Genomic DNA, 3,371 nt, shown 5'->3' with positions numbered 1-3,371 from the left:
CGCAGGGAGCCAGCTCGGCGCAGCTCATCCTCCAGCTGCCGCGTGCGCTCGGCGTGGCCGGCGTTGCTTTCCTCCAGCTGCTGCACCTGCCGCTGCAGCTCCCTCAGCTCTCCCAAGCGGCGCCGGCAACTGGTCAGCGTGGCCTCCAGCTGCCCAGCACGCTCCGAGGACTGCCTAGGGGAGTGGGGAGGGAGCAGGGAGGGCTGAGAGCTCTGATCAGGGTTCAGCAGGGATGCGGAGTGGCCCTTGGAGCAGAGGAGGGTGTTGTTCAGCCTGAGGCTTTTGGGTTCAAGGTGAAGGGGTCATGAAAGTTGAGGGTCAAGGGTCAACCCGGGCCTGGTGCTGTTGAGAGTCATTACAGCAATGGTTAGCCCAGGGTTATAATCAGGGATCCTCTGGGGTGGAATTGTGGGGACACAGAGGGTTGTGGGGTTATAGGGGGAGTGATGGGGGGCCTAGAGAGGTCTGAGCATCTGCCAAGGACACCTTGGGGTCATTGGGGGAGCTACGGGACAAAAGCACTGTGGGGTCCTTAGAAGTGCAATGGGGGGGTGCACTAGTACTTTTGTATTACAGAGGTGCCATAGGGGCCCAGCGGAGCCCTTTGTGGTTACAGAAGGCACAGTAGAGTCAAAAGGGGTTGCAAAGTCCTAGAAGGTACCATGGGATCCAGGAGCATTATGAAGTCCAAAATGTGCAGTGGGATCTGCAGACCATTGTGGGGGAGGTTCTTGTGTTTTGTGAGGCCAAAGGGATGCTATGGGGTCTTGGAAGCATACTGTGGGATAAGAGGGGGCAGTGTGGGGTCCAGGGGATATGGTGGAGTTCAGGATAGCGCAATGTGGCCTTGGGCATTCTGTAGGGCTCACGGTGGCATATTGGGGGTTCACTGGGCATATGGAAATTACAGAGTTGCTATGGCATCAGAGGGGAACTCTGGCAACAAGTTTACCCCCAGCCCCCCGTGATGGGGACCAGGAACCCACCACTCACCGCAGTTCATCCATTTCATCCTTCAGGGCCTGTGCCTCCTGGGCCAGGCTGGTCAGCGCCTGGTTCCGGTGCTGCAGCTCCACAACCTCTCGCTCCAGCTCGGCACAGCGCAGGCGCTCATCCTCTCTGCCACTCTCCAACCTGGGGGTGGTGGGGAAAGGGCACATGAGGGGGCTGCCCTCCCCCCATCCCCTGGCTTGCCTGGCCCAGTCCTCAGATGACCGCACCTGAAGTTCTCCTCCTGCAACTGCTCCAGCTGGGATTGCAGCAGCAGCAGCTTCTTGGCAGTGAGACCTGGGGTCCCCTCACCTTCAGGCCGCCCCACCCGCTCCCGCAGCACTGCATTCTCTTGTGCCAGGCTCTGCTTCTCCTCTGACAGGAGCATCAGCTGCGGGCAGGGTAGGAAGATGAGCTGGGGCTTCGAGAGGGGCTATTCAAATGTCCCTGCCCCACCTCGGGCCCTACCTGCCGCTCCAAGTCCAGACAGCGCTGCTTTAACTCGTCCCCCTCCTCAGCCTCCTCACTTAGGAAATAGTACCTGCGGGACTGTGGAGATGAGGGGGAAGAGGAACTCAGGAATTCAGGAGAAGGACGAGGGGAGGGAGGCTGAGATCTCTAGAGGCCGGTGGAGGGGGACAAGAAACCCTCAGGATTGAAAAGAGGGCTGGTGCCGGGTGTGGTGGCTCACGCCTGTAATCCCAGCACTTTGGGAGGCTGAGGCAAGTGGGTCACCTGAGATCAGGAGTTCCAGACCAGCCTGGCCAACGTGGCGAACCCCGTCTCTACTAAAAATACAAAAATTAGCTGGGTGTGGTGGTGCGCACCAGTAGTCCTGCCTGCTCGGGAGGCTGAGGCAGGAGAATCGCTTGAACCCAGAAGGCAGGGGTTGCAGTGAGCCGAGATTGCGCCACTGCACTCCAGCCTGGGTGACAGAGTGAGACTCCATCTCAAAAAAAAAAAAAAAAAGAAAGAAAAGAAAAGAAAAGAAAAAGAAAAGAAAACAGGGCTGGGATTGGAGACTGAAGGAAGAGCGACTCCGGAACACTGGAGACCTGGCACAGGAAGTGACTAGCACCCTGGGAGATGGGCGTGGCTTACAGGCTTAAGGACAAGCCCCTCCCCTTTAGGGAGCCCTGAGCATCTGTAATGGGGTCTGGAACTTTAACAAGGTTCAGTCCCAAGGTTAATCACAGCAAACTTATTCCCAACTCCGGGCCTTTGGATTTGCTGATCCCTGTGCCTAGAACACCTTTCCCCCAAATCTCTTACCTGGCTATCAAAGTTGCCATATGTCTCTGGTGACAGGGAGTCAGGAGTGTCTTTGGTCATGAGCTGGGGAGTGGGAAGGGGCATTGTAATGAACTGGATATCTGAGGGCAGCCTTCAAAGTATCTACTATCCCAACTGAGAACCTCTCCATCTTCCCGTCGTCAAGGCCAGTTCTGCCCAATAACCCCAGCCCAAAGGCTGCCCTCCTGCCTCCAGCACAGAGGGAAGCCAGATCCCTTGAGCCTGCTATATTGCGACTTAGAGCTGGGAGGAGCTGGCAGACATATGAGACAGAGATGTCTGGCCAGCTGAGTTCCAGGCAGACTCCAGAGCTTACCAGGGCAGGGCCTGTGCCCAGTTGCCTCTGCCCTAGCGATGTCCCCTCTGCTGACATTTTTCTTTTTTTTTTTTTTTTTTTTTTTTTTTTTAAGGAGTCTCGGTCAGTCGCCGGGGCTGGAGTGCAGTGGCCGGATCTCAGCTCACTGCAAGCTCCGCCTCCCGGGTTCCCGCCATTCTCCTGCCTCAGCTTCCTGAGTAGCTGGGATTACAGGTGCGCGCCACCATGCCTGGCTAATTTTTGTATTTTTAGTAGAGACAGGGTTTCGCTATGTTGGCCAGGATGGTCTCAAACTCCTGCCTCAAGTGATGTGGGGTTACAGAAGGAGTTATGGGGTACCCGCCTTGGCCTCCCAAAGCACTGCGATTACAGGCGCGAGTCACCGCACCCAGCATTTTTCTTTTGTTTGAGGCAGGATCTCGCCCTGTCACTCAGGCTGGAATGCAGTGACGCAGCCACAGCTCACTACAACCTCAAAATCCTGGACTCAAGTGGCCTTTAAACGCATTTTAGGATATTTTCAATTTACCACGAGTTTTGTTACATGGGTAGGTAGCCCCAAGTAAATCAAGCAGCATGGTGAAGGGGCAGGCATCAAAGAATTTACAGGAGCGGTACTTAAGGGAAGGGCTGGGCTTACTAACCCAGAGGAACAGCCTGGGTGGAGGGAAGAGGCCCGGAAGGCGTGGCCTACGTGCAAGTAGGGCAGGGACTCAGGGGAGGGGGGGCAACAGTAAGGGACCGGCTGCCAGGGGCGGGGCCCCGGCCCTAA

At 56.6% G+C, this 3,371-nt stretch overlaps 1 protein-coding gene across 2 annotated transcripts in view; it reads right to left on the bottom strand.

Annotated features, from left to right (window-relative positions):
- Positions 1-3,371, bottom strand: part of HOOK2 (hook microtubule-tethering protein 2) — a 13,729-nt gene that overhangs the window by 7,241 nt on the left and 3,117 nt on the right. For both annotated transcript variants that reach the window (XM_011954715.1, XM_011954716.1), the window contains exons 7-11: positions 2,263-2,325; positions 1,459-1,539; positions 1,221-1,381; positions 994-1,134; positions 1-174 (exon numbers count right to left, since the gene is read on the bottom strand). The exon at positions 1-174 is cut by the window's left edge and continues 23 nt beyond it. In XM_011954715.1, coding sequence (XP_011810105.1) covers positions 1-174; positions 994-1,134; positions 1,221-1,381; positions 1,459-1,539; positions 2,263-2,325 — 620 coding nt within the window. The remainder of the gene's footprint in view (positions 175-993; positions 1,135-1,220; positions 1,382-1,458; positions 1,540-2,262; positions 2,326-3,371) is intronic.

This window comes from Colobus angolensis, unplaced genomic scaffold, assembly GCF_000951035.1.
Source record: "Colobus angolensis palliatus isolate OR3802 unplaced genomic scaffold, Cang.pa_1.0 Scaffold39, whole genome shotgun sequence".
Lineage (NCBI taxonomy): Eukaryota > Metazoa > Chordata > Mammalia > Primates > Cercopithecidae > Colobus > Colobus angolensis.
Note: the sequence above shows the minus strand (reverse complement) of the source record. Positions and strands in the feature narration are given on the sequence as shown.